General features: G+C 34.5%; 1 protein-coding gene across 2 annotated transcripts in view; it reads left to right on the top strand.

Annotated features, from left to right (window-relative positions):
* DOK6 (docking protein 6) overlaps window positions 1-21310 on the top strand; it is a 246983-nt gene that overhangs the window by 136461 nt on the left and 89212 nt on the right. For both annotated transcript variants that reach the window (XM_021530883.4, XM_085571881.1), the window contains exon 4: window positions 12907-13026. In XM_021530883.4, the coding sequence (XP_021386558.1) occupies window positions 12907-13026 (120 nt within the window). The remainder of the gene's footprint in view (window positions 1-12906; window positions 13027-21310) is intronic.

Raw genomic sequence — 21310 nt, 5'->3', positions numbered from 1 at the left:
TTCTACTACAAATCAAGCAGGTTTAGGATTGCTTCATATTAGCTGGAGTTCTTTTTCTTAATTTAAATTGACCACTCACTCATTTCATGCCATGGTGAAGTCAGAATCAACAATTCTGTTCAGAGAAGTAATGCAAATAATTCCAAATGTGTCCAAGTATATTAATAACACATTCATATAGTGTTCTGGCATATGTTAGGGGGTTTAGATTCATATGTAATACAATTTATATGACATGTACTGGTCTTCTAATGTCTTATGAAGATTAGAGCTTTACTTTGAAGTGAACTCTCCATATGAACTGGAATTATGAGGAATCTTGGTCTGCTTCTTAAGGATAGAACTTTAGATCCACTAACTTTCAGGACAGCTGTACATTAGAAAAAAAGGATCTGTATGTGGACTTAATTTTACAATTAATTTTTTTAAAACCCAGCAACATAAAATTACTAGTAGCTCTTGTGAGACTATCATTTTATTGGGTAGCATTTTCATGATCATAAGACAAAGCATTTTCATGATCATGTAAGACAAAGTGGAAAAACTAATCTGAAGTTCCTTGTTTGTTTTTCAACTCGAGCCTTTCCTTAAAAATGTGTGTAGTTATAAAGTTAAAATACATACATTGTTATTTCCTAATTATGAAATAATATTAACTGGTCAATTATAAAGAATAATTTGCTTGTAAACTAGATATATTTTAAAATACAATTGTATTTAGGGCAAAATCATAACCATATTGGCTAGCAGAAAAATTAAGCAAGCTTAGAATTAGTGAAGTGGAAAAGGGAATTAAGACCATTTAATAACCTTCTAAATAAGAACAATGGCTCACTAAAATAAATTATCTCTGTTCCATAAATGGGAAGTACTTTATAAGGTATCCCCCGAAGGTAGCCCTTTGGAGTGCTGTTAGAAAACAATCAACTCCATTTCAGAATAACACTTGCTCAGTAACAGTGTGAATTTGGCGTCTCTTTACAAAGCTCTTCACTGGCCAAGCCTCTCAGTAGTTTCAAGAGGGAAAAGAATGAATCCTGTATCTGAAGTTTATATTCCATGAATAAAACATGAAGTCAATATTACTTCTGTTACTGATAATTTTGACTGGACGTAGAAATTGAAATAATAAAATCAGAGAATTTGATGTGGGTTTATGAAATAAATATGTCTAATAAATGTAAAATTAGATAATTTGAATGTGCTAATAGACAAACCTCTAGATAATTCATATCTGTCTAGGAAAGAGACATCTGGTAAGTATGTTCCTATAAAAATGAATCCACTAAGAATGGCAAAATGTCTTGGTGTGTAGCTTCTGCTTTATATTTTAAACATCAAAAATATTACCATGGTAAGTTTGTTTATATGTTTAAGGAGGTTAGCCTAAACCTTGCTATAGCTTACAATCACCTTGCTGAAAAAAATAAGAAGGGAATTGAATAGACAGACTGACATTTATCTCTGCTTTTCTCTCTAGTGATGGAAATGAATTAATGCAGGAAATTCGAAAAGCCAATGTAATTCAAAATGTTTCTGCTCAGTGACAGTGTGAATCTTTTCCAAGTTTAGTACAATGTCCATGACATCTGTGTGATGCAAGGAGCAGTGCTCCCAGCATATGTCACTGAATACAGCAGCACTGTCCTGCTAATAAATGCTGTCCTTGCTGCTGTATCATCATGCTCATCAGCAATAAAGTAGAAATCAGCAAAATTCAAATATGTAGGTAACCCCTACCTTATGTTTGTGTTACAATATTTCCAGTGTGTGCTGGGTATAAATAGTTTTCTTTCCTTATGGCATTTCATATTGGCATCATACTTTTTTGGGGGGAATAGTTTATTATTTCTGGGAAATGTTTATTATTTGTCTGTACAAATATGATTTAGATGAAGATATAGTTTACTATAGTTAAGAATCAGCTGGAAAGAAACTCTAAAAATCGTATGTGTCATTAACTAGTCCTTCAAATGCTGTGCCCTGCTATGCATTTCTTAATGTCTGGATATATACTTGGGTTAATTTCCTATCAATATGTGTAATTTTAATTAAAAAGTAGACATGATTATAATAAAAACTAATATTGTAAGACAGGAATCTAAATGAAAAGGCTTAACATCCTAATATCTAAAGGCTTACTTATAAAGTCCATGATCATGGTAGGAGAAATGTGAGGAGGAAGAAGTTGGAAGGAGGGCTGTATGTTTCTGCATGTTATTATGTTGATATACTTTATAGGCAGTTTGTAACTGCATGCCTGCTAAGTTAAGAAAATAGTGGTAGCCCATGAATTATGACATTTTAAGTAATTTAATTTTTTTAAGGTTGTCACAGCTATAATTATAATCTTTGTGAATCAAATAGCTGACAGCATGTGAAAAATTGTGTGTATGCTGGTGAAGGCGATTTTGAATTCTAATGGGTATTATAAATGCTTTGTTTAATGGAGGTCATAATGAAAAACTACAGATTTATAACTCTAGGTAGCATATTTGTAAAAATCTTTATTCAGATGTGGGAGTTTGTACTTATAAACGTTATACTGGTATTGATATAAACTTTGGGTTTCTTGAGGGATCAAATCAAGGGAGCAAATGAAGTTGTCAATTTTTTCTGATATAAAAAGAAAAGGTTTCTTTCTTTCTAGCTCAGTAAAGCATTACTGCTCCAAAATGTCACTGTCATTTGTACAACAAGATTTTTTCAATCATGCTTCAATCTATTATATTGCAATACTAGTTTTGGGCATGGAAACTGATTCCTTAATTATATATGTTATCACAATTCTATGCAAAGGCAAATGTTAGGGCTTATTGTGAAAATGTAAAGAATAATTGTCTTCCTACCTTTATCCAGTTCAAAAAAAAAAAAAAAAGGACAGAATTATGTGTATAGTAGCTCTTTATTACTTGCTTGTTATTATAATCTCATTGTTACACTGTGGTCCAGGAAAAAAAAAAAAACTCTAAAGTCATACTTATTTTTTTTTAACTAAATTAATAAACACCTGCTCACACTCACCACAAAATCAAGAGGGGTGTTTTTTCTGGTTTTTTTTAAGGCAGTGGAACTTAGGAGGAGGCCATTCCAAGTAGTAGGAAGAGCAACATTTATGTCAGCCATTTTCTCATTTAAAATCATTAATGCAGAAAATAGGAAAGGCATATGGCAGCATAAGAACTGTTATTTTGTCCATTAGTTGAGTGTGCTGATGGTGCTGAATAATTCGTTTTTAAATGACAGTGATCAATTTTCTCATCCTACTGTTAAAACTCATTTCTCTGCAGATTTTTTTTCTAGATTGCTTTCTTCACTAAAAGGTAACAGCCATGGATTTGAATTTAGCTTAAGTCATGAGAAATTGGGATCTTTTGCCTAGAGTCTCAGTAAGGAGCACAGAAGACCAGTCTTTGCCAGTGTATGACTTCATTCTCCTCTGTAAAGGAAAGGATAATCCTTCCCCTCCCTTCTACTTGTGTGTGTGCCTAAAATTCACTTCACAAGTAAGCTGTTAGTGGGCAATTGATCACCAGTGTGCATTAATAGCAGCTACATCTTCTGTAGATACTGTTTCTCACTGTAACCAGTCCCTCTGTTTTACAGACCTAAATACTAATCTTTTGCTGCAGTTCTTGCTTTATATGGTTCAAAATACTAAATTTAAACACTCTTTATACTTTCATGATGAGTTGCTTACCCTTAAATAAAAATGAAAGATTTTAATTAAAACAATCTTTCATCAGTGAGTCTCCAGTTAACATGCCTTAAACCATTTCAACAGAGCTCTTGAAGTTTACAATTATTTAATCTTGGTATGTTCTGTAAGATTGAATTCATCACCACTTATTTTCTTGGAGGAAAATGACACATAATTGAAGATGGATCTATTTACTGTTTTCCTGGTTCAGCAAAAGATATGGTTTTACTGTTCTGAATCTTAGAAGTCTACTGAATTAAAAAAAGAAAAAGAAAAAAATCCTATTAATTAAAGTAGGGTTATGAATTTCAGTTTCAAGCAACTTCTTCTCAGGTAGTCATATGTGTCTCTTATTTATTGATCATAATGTAGAGATGTCAATGGTGTATAGTAAAACCCCAGTAATCTAAAATTTCATATTTTAGATACAATTTTTTTAGAAGACTGTTATTTACAGGAGGTTGTACCTGATTGGAAAGCCTCTGTTTTCGTAAACATTGAAAGAATGTCTATTTTCATTAAATATTTTCTAATTTAAGTAATGTTTACATGTGTCAAATGTAAAATTCCTTGCAGTTTTATACTGGGAATAAAACATACAAATTTAAAATGAGAGTAAGAGATTTATAATGAAAAAGTAATCCCCTTTGGGTTTAAATTCTGTAGATGTGAAATTTGAGAAAGACTTTTCTAATTATATTTCTGTTGGTACGAACTCTAGACAATGAACTTTTAAGATTTATTTCTTTGTGGTAGTACCACATTAAATATCCCGAAGAATAAAGTGGAAGACACAGAATCATCTTGAGCTAATACTTTGTTCTGCCTCAGAGTAAAGTTTTATGCAACTGAGAATCAAGTAGAGCACATACTGCATTATGATTTTATAGATTATTTCAGTCAGTAATTGCTTTGAATGAGTTTGTTTACACTTCCAATGCCATAAAAACCTTCTTGACTCTCATAGTAGCAAGGAATCACATCTTCAAAACAATCATTTTAGAGTTTATGGGAAAATCTTGCATTTATTGGGCAATGGAAACACAGAAAGAAAAGAATGCATCCTTTCAGGAGGTTTGTTACTATGAAAGTCATGTACAGTACCATGCAAGAAAAATTTCCTAGACCAATCCTCTTTACATTAGAAGAGGGCAACAATAGCACTGCCCTCTGTGCTCAGACAAAATTGCACAACTTTTTATAAATTTTAAGTATTCATAGCTTGAAGTCTTGCTTAAATTAGGCATGTTTAGCCAAAGAAAAGATGGGAGATTGCAAAAATATCCAAGTGTGTTAGTTACTGTCTGCTCCTACTGATTTAATGCAGAAGATATTCAGATGGCTGGAGTGAAAGTCATGTGTTGAAAGGCATAAGGGCAATGAAGCATGTAGTGGAAATAGTATGCAGTTTTTCTCTGTGTATTGAAAATAGTCCTTTTCACCTTGATTTTGTAAAGGAAACTAATACTCTTAAAATTATTTATCTAATTTAACAATATTTCTGATCTTCAAGTAACAAGATTTGCCAATACTTCAAAGATAAAGCTGAATATTTAACATATTGAAAAAGAAACGTGAAATGAACCAAAGGATTTGTACCAGTTTATTTGGATATTGGATTCTCTTACTAGACCACAACTTAAAAACTTGAAAATGGAAAGGAGGCATAGTTTACATTTGCACAGAAGGTATTAAATTTCCCATTCATTTAAAAACCAGCACTATAACTTTCCCAAGAGGAATAAAAATGTTGTGGGAGTAGACTAAATCTGAAATACTAGCAATTTTTAAGATAGAAAAATGCTATTGCTTACTGCCAGTCATGGGGTAGAAGCAAAAGTTGATGTGATGACATCCTCTTTGTGTTACATTCCTGGTGACAGACCTTTTTTGGACACTTGACTGATGGTGTTTATGCCATTCCCACCGCTGACACGCTGCCTGAGGTTATTTTACTTTCATGCTATTGCAATTTAACATTAATAATAGTTGAAACAGGTATGAATTGACAGTCCTGGGGAACTGTATAATTCCAACGTCAGATTCTTGTTGCTGGCCCATTAGTTTCTGACAAAATGTAAATGTTTCTTCTATGTTTAGGCAGGTTTTCATAATTCTTTCTTTGCACTTTAAAGAAAGTTTAAACTGAGAGTGAGATTTTGCTGAACATATTTTTGGGTAATGATGTCAGCTCACTGTTGATCTGTTGGACATACTAAGACATGATAAACATTTGTGATATAATGAGAGCCACTAGTCCCCAGCATGAAGTAGAATACATAATTTTTAAGAATACTTATAAATCTACCCTTAGGGACTAATTTATTCATTAAATCACATTTTCTTCCTGGAACGCCATAGTTCATTTCTTTAGGACTAATCACAGACTAAGGTGATATACATTTCTTTTTAATAGCAGAAATTACCATTTTCATAAAGAAAAAAAAAAGGAAGACAAATATCCTAAAGTTACATTAGCATAGTATGGAGCAAAGAAAACTCTTTCCTTGCAGGCGGTTCATTTTCCCACAGTCTCCATTTTTCAAACAAGTCATCTGAGTTCTGTTTCTGTATGAAAACTACATTCTCAAGCAGCATTGCAACGGGGAACTTTGCTTCTTGCTGCTTTAATGGACAAGAGTTTAATGGACAGTAAGATCAATATGGCAAATCTTTTAAAACACTTTTCGTGCCTTCAAAATGATTGACTTAACACTGTACATGTTTATACTATAGACAGGACAATAGACAAACTAGTAGCTGAGTTCTGGCTGTATGAAACTTCTTATCAGACCTGCAGAAAAAAATGGGGTATTTTCATGAAAATATCAGCTTTGATATATCTCAATAAATACAGACATATACAGCTCTCTATTTGCAAACACAGGTACATAATTAGATTCATTATCAGAACCCTGTTCTTGATAAATCTTTCATCTCCAGATAAGTGTGGCAGAAATAAGAGTTTTAAAAGCTAATAAATGTCCTTTGGTAATTATTGCAATTAACTATACTGCCCTTATGCCAACTCAAGTTTAAAATAGCAAATAATTGAGAAGTGAAAGTTTCTTTTTGCATTCTTTTTTGGTATAATACTTAGACCATATCTTCCCTCACTTAAAAAAAAGTGCATTAACAAAATATACCAGTGGATAAAGTTACAGAGTATATGTTCATAATCTGTAATTTTCATTTTTCTTGATTGCTGCATTATTCAATATTTGTTTAAGGAAAAAACAATAATGCTCAAATGAAAGATGTATATATCTTTAAACTGATGGTCTAGTCAAAAATATGATGATTTTTAATAGCTGTTATTCATTCAACAGTAAGGCTGTTATTGTATTAAAATATGGAAATGACAAGTTTTTGAGGAACTTGATTCACCAACAGTATTCCAAGGAATATTTTCAGGTTTTCTTTAGCACATTTGCCACTACTAGAATGTGCAGCATCTTCAGTAAGCTAATATGATTTAACAGTATGTGTGGTTTTCTGTTGTGACTTTCCTTTGTCTTTTGGTTCAATGATTTACACTTAAGTAATAGCAAAACACTTTATTCCAGGTGAAAGATTCAAAAGTCACCATTCAAGAAAAATACAAGAAAGTTTCCTTAGAAATAGTATTATTTGAAACACAGGGAAAAATTCTATATGAGTCCCACATGTCATAAAATACCTTCAAACATAGTTGGTAAATTAAAAAATAATTTTAATAAACCAATCACTCTTGGAGTTGTAGCCCATTATCTCTCTTCCTTTCTATTTGAAAGCAAGTTTTAGTCTACATACAGAGTAATTTTCTGTTCTTTCACAATAAATAGAATGTATGTCCCTTCATTGCTTCCCAGCTATCACTTAATGAAAATTTGCCAAATCCATGCATAGGCAGTGCTAATCAGTAATACATTATTATACAAAATATGCTTGATCCCTCTGTTCCTCTGGGCAAAGATATGAAATAACCTCGTTGCTTTAGATTTGTATCTGTGTTTACCCAAAGTAACAGAGGCATGGTTAGATAACATATTTTAAATATTTATAAAATCAAATTATTTTCAAATCATCAAAGGATGATATATATCCTGATAAAGCATAGATGTTTTTAAGGTATTATTGATTTTGATAAGAAATTGCATGCCTGCAGGCAATAGTATAATTTGCTAGTGAAAAAAAAAAAGGATTAAGTTTCTTCATATATTTTATGTGGTGCTGTATAATAGCACATCAGTCCTGTAGGAATTCTAGAATATTTATTCTTATTAACTTCTAATTAAGCCAGAGTGATTTTTAGAAGAGATAAACCAGCACATTTTTCAGTATCATCTTTCTTTCTTGGTAGAGAATATCAGGTCTAAATCCTACTAATCTAACCAGGAAAGATTCTCCAGTTTCATTCAGGGTAACAATATTTAGTTGGACTTGTGCCCCTTATTGCCATCATTTAATAGGAAGAAGAGCTAAACAATTTGTACAGCAAATACATGAAAATGTTTCAGAAATTAAGAAACTAATATTTCAGATTTATACAGTTTGACATCAGGTAGAACATGAAGACATGAGATTTTTTTATTTGCACAAGGACAATGTTTGTTATCCCCCTCTAATATTCTACACATGCTATTTCCAACCTTAATTCTTAACCATGTCACTTTATGTGGGCTACATGAGAAGAGGCCTGTCTCTAGGAGGTGCATATAAATTGAGCCCTTTTATTTACAAATTCAATAAACTGCTGCTTATAGTGATGGAGTGGATCTCCCGAAATGGAGGGCACTGGACTGAGCAGGAGGGGTCAGCACTTCAGGGCTTTATCTCAGCCTAGAGGCATCCAACTGTGATGGCAACTTATGGTGGTGGAGATGGAATGCTGCTGTAGGATTGTGCCATGTGAACACAGAAGGAAAACATGAAAGAACGTGAAGTTACCAGGATTCAAAAGGTGTTTGGTTAAGTCCACACACAAAATGCTTCCTAAGCCTGAAAACAATCCCTCCTCTAGCCTTAGAGATCTAGAGGATCTAGAAGCCAGATAGAAAGAGATCTAGAGAGTTTCTGTACACAGTAAATTTGAAATGCGTCCATATATGTTCCATTGCCCCTCACCCCTTCTCAGTCGAGAATTGTATAATATTTTATTTTAAAGTGTAAGTAGCAGACGAACAATTTTACTATGACAAATTCCTATCTCTAACACAATTTGCTGACATTATTTCATCACTGCTATTATATCAACAAACTAACATCATCCTGTGATATCACCTATGGCCAGACTAGGTGCAGCACCACTGTAATCATCTGAGAACTGAGCAGAAATTACATACAGCCTCAGGCATGACCTAAAACTCAAATGAAAACATTGCCAATAGCAAGTTGAGTAACAAGCTTACAAATTTGTTCCCAGTGATGTTTCTTATGCAGTAAACAGTAACTATTTAAGGTCTCCCATCTCTTTGCATTTTATCTCACCTCATGAGATTTGTATTGTAGCATTTTATAATTAAATAGCAGTAAAGATAAAAATGCAGGTATTTTGATTTTATTTATGGCTGTGAAAGCATGCTTTACAATTTATCATTCAGTCCAAGAATTCAGTTATCTTAAAATGAAAATAAATTTTTCAATGACAAGTACCAGTTATGACTAAAAACTCTGCATTTGCCACCAGTAAATCTAATCTACATGCATTAAAGAGGACAATTTTGCTGATGCTTTTTTATTACTTTATTCCACTGTAATATTTCATCTGTTTCAGTATATGCATATAATCAAAATAAAAAAGTAACTGAGATATCGCTGTTTTCTGACATGGTACCTGGCATTCTTAAAGATTGCTGCCATGACATATTTATGTACTAAAAATTATAATAAATAATTTTTGTATCATAAATAATATTTAATTTTGTTACCCAGAGACACAAGACATTCCTACATTTTACAAAAGAATGGCAAATTCCTTTATTTATGTGCATTGTGAAAGGAGAATCAAGGGTTTGGTTTTGAAAAGTAACTCACCTGGTTCTAAAAAGAAGGTTGCACATGTCCATCACAGAAATGTTTGAAGGCAATTCCCTACAAGTAAGCAATAGCTATCAGAATGCATTTGGCAGGACTAACTTATACATTGCCTTCATACCCTTGACCTTCCAGACACATTTGTAGATAACGTTGATTCTTTTGACAGCAAACACAAATCCTCACAGTTCTGTGGGAAGTTACTTCAGTTCTGCATTGAAACTATATTTCCTGTAGCATCAAGTCAATCATTTTTGTAAGATAGAAATTTTGAGTTATACAGCAGTACAATACATGCTATAGCCTACACTTTGCAAAATATAGCCATGATCCTATAATGCTCACACTAAGATAAATTTATTCTATATGGCAGTTGGAGAATGGTCTAATCTGGGCCTAATCATCAGTGTCTGGCAGCAATAAGGCAACAACTTAAAATAAACTGCCAGCTGAACACTCTGAAAGGGGGTCTTTGGATAAAAACTTTCAAGACCTAGATGTTCCTGTAAAAGAGAGAAGCAAGTAGATTTTGGAGACAACACAAGGACACATAGAAGAAACAGCTTCCTAGAGCACTTAATTTGTTTGTTTCCAAAAACATCTACTGGAAATTTGAGTTGAGAATATATTTAAATTGAATTTTTAGCTTTTACATGAGTTATCTTTTTAATATATATTGTTGTTAAACTGCATTTATGGGATTACCAGTGTGTTTCACTTTCTTCTCAAATATTCGTAATATTTAGGTTAGGTTAGTGTTTGTTTACCATCATCTTATTCTACATTTTCATTATAAGCCCTTTGAGTCTGGGTGCAAGCACAATGAAAAAATGTAAGAAAATGCAGATTTTGTAAAATACATAAAATGTTGTATTCTGGCCACACTCCAGGAAAAATTGCAGGCTTTATAAAGAGCCATGCATTCTGTCAGCATATATATTGTTCTGTGACACAATTTAGGCAGAAAATAAGCAAAAAAAAAAAAAAAATGGGAGCACTTGCTGAGATTTGCACTGTCACTTTTGTGCTACCAGCTTTGCCCATTGATTGCTCTGTCTTTATAACTGGAAGCAGTTGTTGAGTAACTCAATGGCACCTCAACTTTCTTACCTGTGTGCTGGTGCCTTGCTCCCTCACCCCATCCACAAGCTTGCCAGAATAAGGCAGCGTGGCTTGGGGTCCAATTCTATCACCTGTCTCCCTGGCATGAAACCCCTCTCCATGGGAAAGTGGGATTTATAAGGCATGGCTTCGGTTCAAAAGACCTCGCAAGTATCCAAGGAAATGGCAAATGCTGAAAGAGGGAAAGGGGAAATACACGGGAAATTTCTTCATGTATGAGTAGAATAATTTTGGAAGTAGGTGTTTGAACAAGCTCATCTTCCCTCTTTTAAAAGCTGTAAAAATTTATTGCTGTCCAGAGATAAGCCTATTCTCTCCTTACTTCCATCAGGGAGGCTGCATCTGTAGCAGTGTTGAAAAAACAGTGTGCTGTTACCTCAGTATTTTCTTTTCACCTGCAAAGCTAAATGTCATCTGTGTGTTATTGATATCATGTTCTGTCTCTTACCACTAGAAGGTGAGGATGTTATGAGAAGATAAACTTTGAGAATCTGTATCCTGAGACAAAGACTTCAAAAAAGCAGGAAGGGTTAAGGGACACCACTTTCCTCACAACACCCTGAAGAAGCACCCCCAAAATCTTGTGACAACAACCATATTTTGTTCTCAAAAATTCCAAACCAGGCCTTGGTTTTTCAGCTGTTTGGCTAGGAACTTTGTCAGCTGATAGCCAGAATAACTCAGGAACGATATGGATCTGTTCCTGGATAATTCAGGATGCTGAGCAAAAGAAGGTATCCAAAAGTTCTTGGAGACCCGGAACTGCGTGCCTGTTTCCCTTTCTTGTCCAGCAAGTGTTTGTATGACAGCTATGTCTAACCAAGCAAGAATTTGAGGACTGTACCAATTAGGCTTAGAGGAGTTTTTCTCAGATAAAAAATTTTGCTAATTCCAATGATTCACCATCACTAAATGCTTTGGGGCTTGCATGCAGTATTTTTCTCTCTCCCAGTTTCAGCAGTACGTTTGAGAGATTGTCACAAAATTATTTTTCCAATGTCCCCAGAGAAAAGGACTGAAAAAACTGGCAGTTTAATGCAAACATTCCTAGATTACTGGGGAACCCCTCACTGTTAAATATGCTCAGATAGAGACTTACTGTGACCATGGATGCCCAGTGATGCCCATGGTGCTAGCCCTGCTCTCCAGGAACTTTCCCTTATGTTAAATCTTAACTGCAAATAAAAGACCATCAGCGTAGTTGCATGGTTTTTCTTGGTTGTAGTTTCACACTGTGTTAATTCCAAGTTGAGATGATTCGTGTTTGACAAATGCCAGGGATTTCATGATGTTCAGTTTGGGAAGTGGATAGGATGAATCTGACGTTGAATAGGAGGATGTTGTGTGATATATGGGAATTGCACCTTATGGAATCCACATTTTGGTGGACTGGCAGATAAAGAGCTCTCATATTGAGTCAATGGGAAAGTCAACTCAGAAAGGGCTGGGAAGTTTTGAATCTTCTTATAAATGTTTCAACTAATGCCCAAGTTGCCCTGAGACCAAAAGGTGAACAGAAGTGAAGAAATTAATTATTAAGAATACCTTGACAGGCATAGTCTTTCACTACAGCAGAGAGGGAAGTTCGGCATTTGAAGAGCGTTTTATAACTGTTTCTCCTTTGCTCTTAGAAAAATTCTCTAACACCTTTAGAAAAAGAGATTACCTTAGGAGTTCAGACTTGCCTAAAAAGCAGTAAAGAATATTTCATTTATTACATATGAAGTTTTTCTAAATTGCATTTTTTCTTCCAAGAGGTCCCACTAGAAATATACTGCCTTGAAAATTCACTATTCCTCTTCTTTGCTAGCTCCACTTCCTATCCTCAAATTTGAGGATGGAAGATGCAGTCCTAATAATGTAACCCATTATAAAAGTTCATAAGTTGAGGCAAAGAAATTATTGTGGGACTTTATGCTAATAACTCATGTTTCAACGCAAACAAATTGTGATAAACCTTGTCAGTAAGAAACACTTCAGAAAGAAGTGAAGAAACACTTTAACTTCACAAGTTGTTGTTGTTTTTTTTTTTAATATCAACATCAATGGATTTCTTTCTGTTTCCTCAGAACTAGAGGCAGAGGAGTGGTGCAAGCATCTTTGCATGGAATGTCTAGGGGCCAGGCTCAATGATATAAGTCTTGGGGAACCAGATTTGCTTGCTGCTGGAGTCCAGAGAGAACAAAACGGTAAGTAACTTTTTATTTACTCATAGATCAGTTCTTAGGTGAGATCCCATTTTATCTTTGCTTGTGCCTGTTGTTGTGAGGACTTTTGCTAGTAGCTGGAAGCACATCATTAGTAACTAAACATTTGGATATGCTTTTGAAGCTCAAGCCTATTATTTTTTACAAATAAAGATGATTAAATTCCATGCCAAATAATACATATAGAATGACTTTGTGTCTTCATTGTGTTCAGATTTCCCTGTCATGGGAAATGATGGCCATGACCCTTCTGTTTCTGGAAATGATGGCTTCTGTGCAGAGGAATAAAGCAGCAGCTGTTGTTTTGCAGCCCTTTAAGGACAGCGATGAACATTCCAACAGCAATTTGGACTACAAAACACATATTTGGTTTAAACTCCTACCTGTCTTGAATACTGAAGTCAGGGTCCTCTAAATGCTGTCAAATGTGGGTGAAAAGGGCAGTGACAGATGTTAGTCAGCACTAAGCCTGAGTTGCAAGTCTTCATCTAAAGGCTATTTGGATTAGAGACATGCACAAGAAGAATGCTAGTGGATGGAATAGGCAATAACAAAAGAAAATCTGTGATTACCCTGTCATTTAATTCCTATTAATGAACACGAGGGCAACACAAAATGTGCTCATTTAGCCCTCCCTAAATTACAGCTCTCAATGATTATTACTGTCTTGATGCCTTTATAAGATCCAATAGCTTTCAACAAAGTAATAACACACACTGCCTCAATGGTCATAAAATATCAAGCCAGCTATCATTATAAACAAAATTACGTAATTAAATTATAGAATGTATGGCACTATATTTATTATATTATTTCTCTGAACCTAATAGCACACAGCAGGAAATACAGAGAAATCTTTAAGGAATTCTATTCAAAAAGCAGACGTTGAAATGGGATTTAAAAGAAGTTCAAATGTTCATAAAGTTGTTTACCTGCTATGAGACACAGAATTCAATTTGTAGTCTCAAACTACTTAACAAAGGGAGAGCTACTAATGTTGTAGAAAAGTGATAATGATCAGACAGCACTCAAAGCACCCCATCTGCTATATGTTCATAGGCTATAGGTATTAAACTCATCTGCATGCTACTGAAGGGAGAACTGTGTGAACAGGTGGAGGTCTTTCACAAACGTGAAAGGAAATAAGCCTCATCAAAAAGCCTGGGATATGAACAGAAAAGTAGTTTGAAATTTGTCAAGCTCTTTCTGCAGTGAATTCATGTACTCTTCAGCAGCTTTTGGACATGGATGGCAAATATTACATTTTATTATGTTCCTGAAAGATGTTAGACACACATGACCTCTAGGAGGCATATATTCATTCTGTTGTATGAACTTGTCTTGATTCAATTGCTTTAGTCTAGAAATTAATTGCAATGTTACCAACCAGCATATATGAACATAATTAGCATCTTTATTGTTCTAAGTAAATAAATGAAAGGAAACAAAGAAGCAAAGCATGTATTTGTTGTACAAATCACATGAATAATAATGCATGGAGGGTATCATTAGCTGTATTCTTTTAAAACAAGTGACTGAATACATATAATCCAATATTTGACGAGCATGCTCTGCTAAATCATTAGTTACAGTACCTCAAACAAGTAATTCTGATACCTACCCTCATCCTTCCCTCATCCCCTTGATGCACAACTTTGCATTTTAATAAGCATGTTTGAAATTCAAAGTTGTCTTGTTCAGAGGCAAAACAAATTCTGTTGTGGATGTCTTTTAATCAACTTGGAAGGAGTAAAAAGTGCAGAGATTCTTACTATAGGTATGAAATCTGACATTTTGTTCATTTATCTGTGCTGTAAGAACCTGCAGTTGCACTGAAATTCCTGTAGCAGATTTCTTCAGTAGAGTGGAACCATGCCTTCAGTTCACACTGGGTATCTTATTCTGCAAACCTGGCAGTGTCATTCCCCACATGACAGTGCTGTTGAGAAGGCGAGTAGTTCTAGGGTGAAGTTATTTGGTGATTTGGGTGGAATAATTTCAGATTTGTAGTTTATTTTCTTGCACATTTTCCGCATATGCAGCTTTTACACACGTGTTATCAAAAACAGTAGTTCAAAATATACCTCAAAAACTTTTGAAAGTCTACTGAGCTTTTGCTTATAAATATTGTTGTTGAGCTTATTTGACCTGAAACTGAAAGGTCAAAGTTAATTTATAATTGAAAATTCATGAACAGTGGCTATGTGTATGAAGTGTCTAAAATCTTGCTGTTTGTGAAAATGGCAGCTGTGTCACACTCTGGATAATTTTTATTTTGTTGTGTTAAATAAAAACTGAATACCAGTGTGGTACCTTTGAATGTCATTTCTTCAAAACATATTGCAAGCTTGTCTACTTCATAGAATTCCTCTCAAGTTAGTCATTAATAGTTACTTACTTGAAACAGAGATGTAAAAGTACAGTTTGTAAAACATGTAACAGAGTCTCACAGCCTCAGCATCTAGTTTTATGCAAGTTTTGTTGCCTGACCCATACAAAGGTTTTCTTTCAGGTCACTGAACAAAAGATGTCTCTTACTGTTTGAGCAAGACCAAGATTGTAATCAATATTATAGTGTTAATGGGTTTTCAGTTTTGGATATTTTTTTTGCACTTTTAAAGGCAAAAAAAGATATTGGATAATGGTGCCATAGTGTTCAGATCTCTGTGATATAACAGGGGTTAATACATTAATCCTAAAAACCAGGTGTATTAAGCATTAATTGCATCCCATTCCACTGAGTTTTTTTCCAAATAGTTACTTTTTACTAAAGATTTTCTAAAATCTATAAAATTTTGTAAAGATATCTCTTTGGACTAGAAAAACTAACCTAATAAGGTGAGTTTTTTTCATGAACTGCTTTACCTTTTCCAAGAGATATATTTTTAATATGCAGAGTTCTTCGTGTGTTCAACTACTTGCCCATTCTTGTTCTTAAAGGACATTTTAATGATGTAAGGGTATTCATCAAATGCATCAGATAAATAAATTGGCTGTCTCTCAAAAAAAAAACAAAAACAACTCTCTCATGTATAGATTTGTAGTTTTTTTCCTATATGTTACCACCAAAGCCACTACCCTCAATTTGCAATATTTGAAATAATTTTTTGTAATTGTTATTGTATAAGCCCTGGGGCCACTAAAATTGCTAAATGATACTTGTATTTTTATACACAAAAAATTACATTTCAGAAAATACTTGATAAAGAAAATAGTCATGTTTTCTATCATTTGTTTAGTACCTCTTTTTATTGTTTCTGAGCCTGTTTATCCTGCCAGTCTCGCTCTTGTGGTTCTTCTGAGATGAGCTTTAGATTTGAGAAGGGACAACACCTGATTCTCTGTAGCAGAAATGCAACAACATGATTTGCAAAAAAAAAAAAAAAATTTGTTCCAAAGGCTGGCAAAACTGCTGTTTGGTGTGCAAAGGCCATACAATCACAAGGCAGCTCTGTCACATGACAATAGAAATCTAAGATACCTGAAAGAGGCATTCTTTTATCGTTCTGGCTTGGTCAGTAAGTGCCAGTGAGATCTGTTTCAACGTAGTTGTGCTGCTGTTTGAGCCTCCAGCACCAAACAGTTCTGCAGTGGTGGCAGCAAAGCAAGGCAAAATGTAGAGCTGCTCTGCTTATAGCAGAGAGCTCTGCTGCTGTGTCTTGTAGGAAGGACAGAGAAGACATCTAAGCTACTTTTGTGAAAAGCACATCAGTAACAGGAAGCTTCTCACTGGATTTCAGCTCCATTACTGCTTACCGCAAGGCTCGCTGTGTAAACTCTGCTGCAGAAAATGACTATTAGGTGGTTTTCTTTTGAAATTTAAGGCTCAAAACTAATGGCTGCTTAGCTTGGAATGATGTACAAATTCCAATTAAACGGAGATGTGAAATGAAGCTTCTGTTGCTCTCCAACAATTTTATCTTCTCTCTCCTGCAAATCTAAGTGATTTGTTGGTGTACCTCAGCCCTAAAGCAGCAACCTTGTTTCTGTTTAAATTTCTTTTCACACTGTACATGGTCTCTAGCGTTTATGAATTTCTCTTTAGATTATTTGCTAAAAAATTAAAATACAGTATGAAAGCAAAAGCAGTAGAGGCCTCACTTCAGAATCCTATTCAGGTAATTTATTTGCCTATAATATAGGTGAATAAATTCTTATAATAGCAGTGAAGCTTTATATGCAATAAGACAAATAATAATACACACTTATAGCTCCATGAAAGAAAACCTGGACTAGGTTGGATCTGATTACGCTGTTGACAAGTCTTCTAAGCAATATGCTGTGATTCTTTCATGCACATTTCATAATCCTTAGGTTTCTCAAGATGCTGCTAGATGAGTAAGTTGTGAATGTAGTGTAGTGTGTTGACTTCATTTGGAAGAACTGGAATTTGGGAACTGGAAGCTCTAAATGCATTTGAAAGTATGTGCCAATATACCCCAAACATAATGACAAAAGAAATTTTGGGTTTGTTTTGTTTTTTTTTTAATCTTCCCAGGTGATGTCATATCTAGAATTTCTCCATTCTCACAACGGACAGTGTGTCCAATGTCTCACTGTTTTCATTCTTTATAAAAGGAAGCAACTTGAAAGATGTCATCCAAATGGACATTATATAACATACTATAATTACTGTGAAAAAGAAATCAGAGTATTCAATATAATATTGGTTAAAAAAACATTATACAGAGACTATTAATAAATTCACTTTTAAGGAGCAGGTGCATCTGTTTGGTGAAGATTCTATTTCAGTTTTAAATACTAAATAATAGCACTAAAATATTTGAATACTCATGTGAAATAATTTTCTATTAAACCTTTCTGTTACAAAGCCATTTTCCATTAAACTTTATTTGTAAACCTGATTTAAGCTTGAAGAAAATGGGCAAACGTTAAAATGCAAATTTATAAACCGAAGAAAAGGCCAGATCCATCATTTGCTGTTATATCTTATTTACTTCTAACTCAGTCCTGTGATATCAATATGAGGCTATTTAATTATGTGTTTTGAGGCTTTATTTTTTTTTAAAAATTTACTCCATGATAAACCTAATTTTTATTTTCAAAGTCTGGAAAAGTTTGAAAGATAATTAAATTTTTGCTTTTCCTCCCTCCTTAATATTTAAATTAGTATTTAATAAAATTACATCCTATGTAAAGTTTCGTTCTTTTATTGGTTTTACCTTCCTTTTTTATTTAAAAACCCAACACAGGACCAGCAGTCTTGCTTCCTGTATTTTAATTGCAAGAAACTCATTAATTCTTGTTAGTAAAAATGTAGCTTTTCATAGTGAACAATGTCCTTGAATCCTCAGAAGAGGATTATAAGGCATTTCTTTGTGCTACATATTGAGATTACAAACTACAGCCAAAGCATAGACGCTTTGTAATTACATTCACAGAGTGACTTGTTTTAGGGCATTTTTCTAGGGTCTGTAGAACATCTGTAATTTAATACATAAAAGCATTTTGCATGGATTTTTATTCATCTTCTGTTATCCTTAATCCATTTTTATACAATAGGTTTGTTTGTTGGGCTTTTTAAAATAAATGAAACACAGACAGCTTTATTCAGAAAAGTAAGGTGTTTACAGTTTTAATGTTAATACAGTGAGACTTGAGATTCTTCTCCACCTTACTACTTACCACTGAAACAATTTGAAGTCTTTACCTACCATTATATTTTTATTGAGATGCTTACATTTTTAATGAATGTAAAGCAGAATATTTATAAGCAAAGGGAAAAAAAATTTTCTTCTGAAATCCTGGTTCCTCACTGCATACAGCAGAAGGGAAACATTCTAATAGCCCTAAGATATGAATAAACACAAAATGCTGCACCTTCAAGACTTTAGGCTCTCTTTCCACCTGAAAATTAGCCAATTGACCAAAATAGTTGGTCAGCAGCAGAAGTCTCACAGGTGGACGAGTTTCTTTCACATATAAATTGAATATTTGCTTTCAAAGCCTTACTTATTTATATAGGTGCCACCACCTGACTGTATCCTTCTATCAATAATTTTTCACCCATCATTAAAGCTGAAATGAAACCAAGCATCTGGATTGCAAGACTGCAATGTCATCTGGTCAGTTTTCCAGCTGGGATGATTTAACCAAAGGAATCCAGTGATAACATGGCAGAATCAGGATCCGGTCATTTTGCTCCCCCAGTACAGCTGGAAGGCTGAGAGCATTTTGGAGTTGCTGCCAAGTCTCTGTCTCAGTCAATATGCTCATTTTCATAAAGACTCTTATGCTCTTATGCCCTGGAAAGCATTATTAAATGTCGTATTCTTGCCAAAGCCCAAATGCTAAACACCTTTACATGCACTAAGTGTATGATGAATCATTGCTCTGCTTATTCAAGGAGATGGGAAAGAGCAGTCACATTGAGTGAAATAAGTGTAGCAATATATTAGCTTTTTTTCTCATCCTGGCTCCCCTACTCCCTGAAATTTGCTCTCACCTGCTTAGAGAAGAGAGGAGGATAGAAATCCTGAATGCTGAGGAATTGGGCCTGTTCAGTCCCAGTCTTACCTTGTTCAACAACATCACATCTACTTGTTTGGTTTCTTCCATCTCCCTGCTTTCTGGGTCCCTTATTAACTTCTATTTGCTGAGTTTTACTAGCCAATGGACTGTTATTATCTCATCCTACTCATATGCAGATGGTATATGAACCAAGGAGAAGCAAAATATCCTATTCAATGACACTTAGAAGATCTGGTGTCAGAATTCAGCTGGGATTCCCAAATCTGTCCTATGATGAATGTTTGTTTTTGCCTGGATAAGTCTAAGGGGAAAACATGCCACTAAAGATGGAATAGCTATATTACCATTAACTAGATACCTGCTCAAATATTTTCTGAAGTGGAAAAATTTGACCCTTCATGTTAACCAATAAAACCATTTAATAGTATCTACACCTTTCCATGTCCTCAGTTGTCCATTATTCAAAAGTACAGTTTTTTGGTTTTTTTTTAAATCTATCCATCCTCAATCTTCTCCAGCACATATGTTTGTACACTTGTTTTTCTTGCCAATTTGATTCAGTTCCAAGGGTGCTGCATTTTGCCCTGCAGCTGATGTTCACTTTAATCAGACATACTTCCTTTAATCCCTGACATCTCACCTTAGACACTGACCTCCCATGCAAAGTCAGCAAATGTCTCCTGACAGTTTGAGGATACCATATGTCCTGAATGCCCTTCATGCAATAATACTCTCAAACACTTCAGAGAAGTTGAGCATTTCATGACTAACCTGGTAACATCCAAAGCAAGTTGAAGTACTTTGTGCCTTCCACACAGCAGTTTAATGTTAACTTCAAAAAATAATTGTACCTTTTCATTTTCTCTGCTGTCTGAGGCATTCTGTCAGTGAAGATGGGAAAAAAGAAAGACTTTCATTCTCATATAGTAACCCCATCCCCCATAACCACACTGTGCTATTTCGTGTCATGCAAGAGAGAAAGAGCTGACAGGCCAGTTCCTGCATCTTTCTTTCAAACAGAGGAGGGAAGTGGCAACAACTGACAGTGTGGCAGTGCAAAGCTGGAGTCTAATACGTGATCAAAGTACACCTGCAGAGCTGCGAGGAATTTCTGTGTGATGCCATATGGATATTGAAAGGGTGTATATACATACATATACATATATATACATACATATACATATATATACATACATACATATATATATATAATTGGAGTGCAAAGTGAAAGTTATCTTGTTCACCACCATTCCCTTCCCAATTCAGTCTTTGACCCATTACTCCCAAGTGTGAGTCTTTCCATTTAGTGTAGTAGGCATTACATTACACCCCTGCCCCCTGCACTGCTCTGAGCATTAGGGGAAATTCTCCTCAGGGATCTCAGCAGCCTCTGCTAATCTACTTGTGCTGTGTCACAAGACTTTCACAAAATGTCTGGAGTTTCACACATGGGATCCTAGTCATAAAATTAAACTTTTAGGGCTAAAACCCATTAGTGTGACTAATGAGAACTTGGGCCTGGGAGAAGAGGTTGTGACTAAATGAATAAATTGGTGAGCCATTAATAGTACAAAATTAAATTGACTGAAACAGAACAACATTGGGGATGACAAGTTTACTTATAGCTATGCAGCAATTTTTATTGCTCAGCCAGCAATTCCTTGCTTTCTCTAATTCCTCAAACTTTTGCCTCTTTTTTCACAGAGACACAAATTCACACACACTCATATTTTATATTAACTCACTTGCAATATTTTAGCTATTTTGTCAAAAA

This window comes from Lonchura striata, chromosome 2 (assembly GCF_050655825.1).
Source record: "Lonchura striata isolate lonStrDom1 chromosome 2, ASM5065582v1, whole genome shotgun sequence".
In the NCBI taxonomy this organism is placed as follows: Eukaryota; Metazoa; Chordata; class Aves; order Passeriformes; family Estrildidae; genus Lonchura; species Lonchura striata.
Note: the sequence above shows the minus strand (reverse complement) of the source record. Positions and strands in the feature narration are given on the sequence as shown.